Raw genomic sequence first — 2598 nt, 5'->3', positions numbered from 1 at the left:
TGGAAAAAAATATGCATGAACAATTTGATATATAACGAACCAAATACAAATTTTGGTACTATCCCACTGAGAATGGTTTGAAACTTTGAATTCTGTGGAAACTCAGGATAAAGATGTAGTGTGTTATAATTGAAAGAAAAAAGCGAAATACGCTGCTGAATTTTTGTTGGGTGTTCGTCGCTTAAACATCTTCACATTCGTACCATGGAACTCTAAGTAAAGGTGACTCGACTCCTCATCTTCTTCATCTGGTAATCTTCAACAGTCATCCTGCAACTTAATCTTCGTTTTGGTTGTTTTTCTTTCTAGTTTATTTATTTTACTGTATTCTTCATTGCATCATGCCTCACATCCCCTTATCCCCTTTCACTCCCTCTCAATTCAATCCCTCAGAATCGTCTGTTTCGATCTAACCCTAATGATAATCACAACATCTCTTACCAACCGATCAATGAAGGTGTGTGGGTCAAGTTTGATCGAAATAAACAGAAAACAATACCTACAAACCCTAACCCAAATTCTCATTACCTGCAAAATAAATCAGCCCATTTTGGCAGGCACAACCCGATCCCCAATTCTAACAATCCTAGGATGAACACGTCCTCCTACCAGATCTATAATAATTTCAAACAACGTGAATCATCTGTTAATCTCATCAAAAAGTTTGGAAACCCTAAATATGATTCGACAAAGCCTGACTCTAAACAGCCTACTGAACAGATTGATAAATCCAGGATAACCTCTTATCTCTTCAACAATTTCCCTGACGATTGGTGTTCTATCGACTTCTGGGATATTTTCAAAAAATATGGCAACATTCATGAGGTTTATATCCCTAAGAAGAGGCTAAAAAACGGAAGAAAATTCGGGTTTGTTAGATATCTAGATGTCCCCGATTATCATAAAGAATCCCTTGCAAGACGGTTAAATCTAATTGTGATCGGTGACCATCTGATTAAGGTATACAAAGCACACGATTCCGATATTAAGAAGCAAGATGGTTATCAGCAGGCTACTAAATCAGCCCGAGGTATAAATGTTAAAACAGCATCCTCTTCTTCGATTGATGGCAGAAATTTCAGAGACGTGATCCTCAACAGACAGGCTTCAAACAATAATATTCCATCGGTTAAGGTAAATTCTAATTTCGAACTCATTCAAATACTTGGACAAGTCGTTATTGCTAAAGTCAGAGGTCTTGAATATCTTGAATACTTAAGTGAAATCTGCGAAAGTGAAAACCTTAGTGGTTTTACAATTAAATACTTAGGTGGTCATGATTTAATGCTTATCTTTGAGGAATCTAATCCGGCCCTTGATTTGATAAACAACTCGGAACATCCTCTTTGGAAATGGCTTGAGGACATTAACCCATGGGATCCCGAGGTTTATAAATCCTCTGGTAGACTTGCTTTTGTTAATATCTATGGGGTTCCTATCACTTGTTGGTTAGAATCCACTTTCATCGATATCGCAAAAAATTGGGGAGAGGTAATCGAAACAATTAACTGCTCGATCATCAATGAAAACAATCAAGACTTATCCCACGGTTCGGTTATTGTCAAAACAAATAACTTCTCTCCGATAAATGGCTAAGCGATTGTCAATCCAGGGGACACCAATCAATCTATGGTTTATGTCACTGAAGTCTAAAACTTTTCTATGTTTAATTTATATGGTGATATTGACAACTCCTCAAATTGGGAAGATGATAGCCTCTCGGATGATCAAATTTCTGATGTAGAATCACATTTAGATTGTGACAACATTGTGGAAGGAGTTGGCAAAAAATTTACTCATGCTTCTTATCATAGCACGGATCATGCAACCTCACCCGAAAAACACACTTCAACTAACTCCTCTAAATGCATGGATACTTTAAACCTTCAAGACAACAATTGTAACCAACATCACAAATCACCAGGTCCACCGAGTTCACATAATTTGTCTGAACCTCATGTAATTCCCGACATTAATTACCCACCACAAGTGCCGTGTCCAACAACTGAATCCGAAGTACCTGAACCACCCCCCATTCCTGCTTTCAATGGACAGGAAACATATACCTCCACCCCAAAACCACAGTATACCGATTTTAACTCAACAAGTCCCACTGTTACACCACAACCTGCCTCTACCGAACCCAGCCCACTGTTACATCAGCCCGTTTCTGAAATGGATTCACCTAGGCCCAATTACGTGAATCAGCCCATCATTAATTCTTCACAACATGCTTCTGAATACTTAAATCATGATGTCAGCAGAAATAAGGACGATGTCCTTGAACATAATACCCCTCACAATATCATATAAGATCCCTCTAAAACACCTTTAACCCCCCAATCAAACTCCCCGATTAATTTTATGCCCGCACCAAACGGCATTCAACAAGACACCTCCTATCCTTTCGACCTAGATACCTTACTTTTTACCGGCAACAAGATATCAAAAAAATAATAATAATAACGCCAATACTGTTGTCAATCCTATTCCCAAATCGAAAAACACTGCTCATTCTTTCAAAGGGGTTTGTAGAGATGACTCCTCCAATATTTCTCACGGAACTTCTCACATCCAAGATATAAAAAGACCAAGATC

At 38.2% G+C, this 2598-nt stretch overlaps 1 protein-coding gene across 1 annotated transcript; it reads left to right on the top strand.

Annotated features, from left to right (window-relative positions):
* The first annotated feature begins 591 nt into the window (after positions 1-591).
* On the top strand, positions 592-1596 carry LOC139842946 (uncharacterized). Its single transcript, XM_071833043.1, has one exon. It carries the CDS (start codon positions 592-594, stop codon positions 1594-1596), a length of 1005 nt encoding a protein of 334 aa, XP_071689144.1.
* The last annotated feature ends 1002 nt before the right edge of the window (positions 1597-2598 follow it).

This window comes from Rutidosis leptorrhynchoides, chromosome 4 (assembly GCF_046630445.1).
Source record: "Rutidosis leptorrhynchoides isolate AG116_Rl617_1_P2 chromosome 4, CSIRO_AGI_Rlap_v1, whole genome shotgun sequence".
Lineage (NCBI taxonomy): Eukaryota > Viridiplantae > Streptophyta > Magnoliopsida > Asterales > Asteraceae > Rutidosis > Rutidosis leptorrhynchoides.
Note: the sequence above shows the minus strand (reverse complement) of the source record. Positions and strands in the feature narration are given on the sequence as shown.

Excerpts from the sequence above, each read along its gene's own strand:
- LOC139842946 (XM_071833043.1), top strand. The coding sequence starts at position 592 with ATGAACACGTCCTCCTACCAGATCTATAATAATTTCAAACAACGTGAA.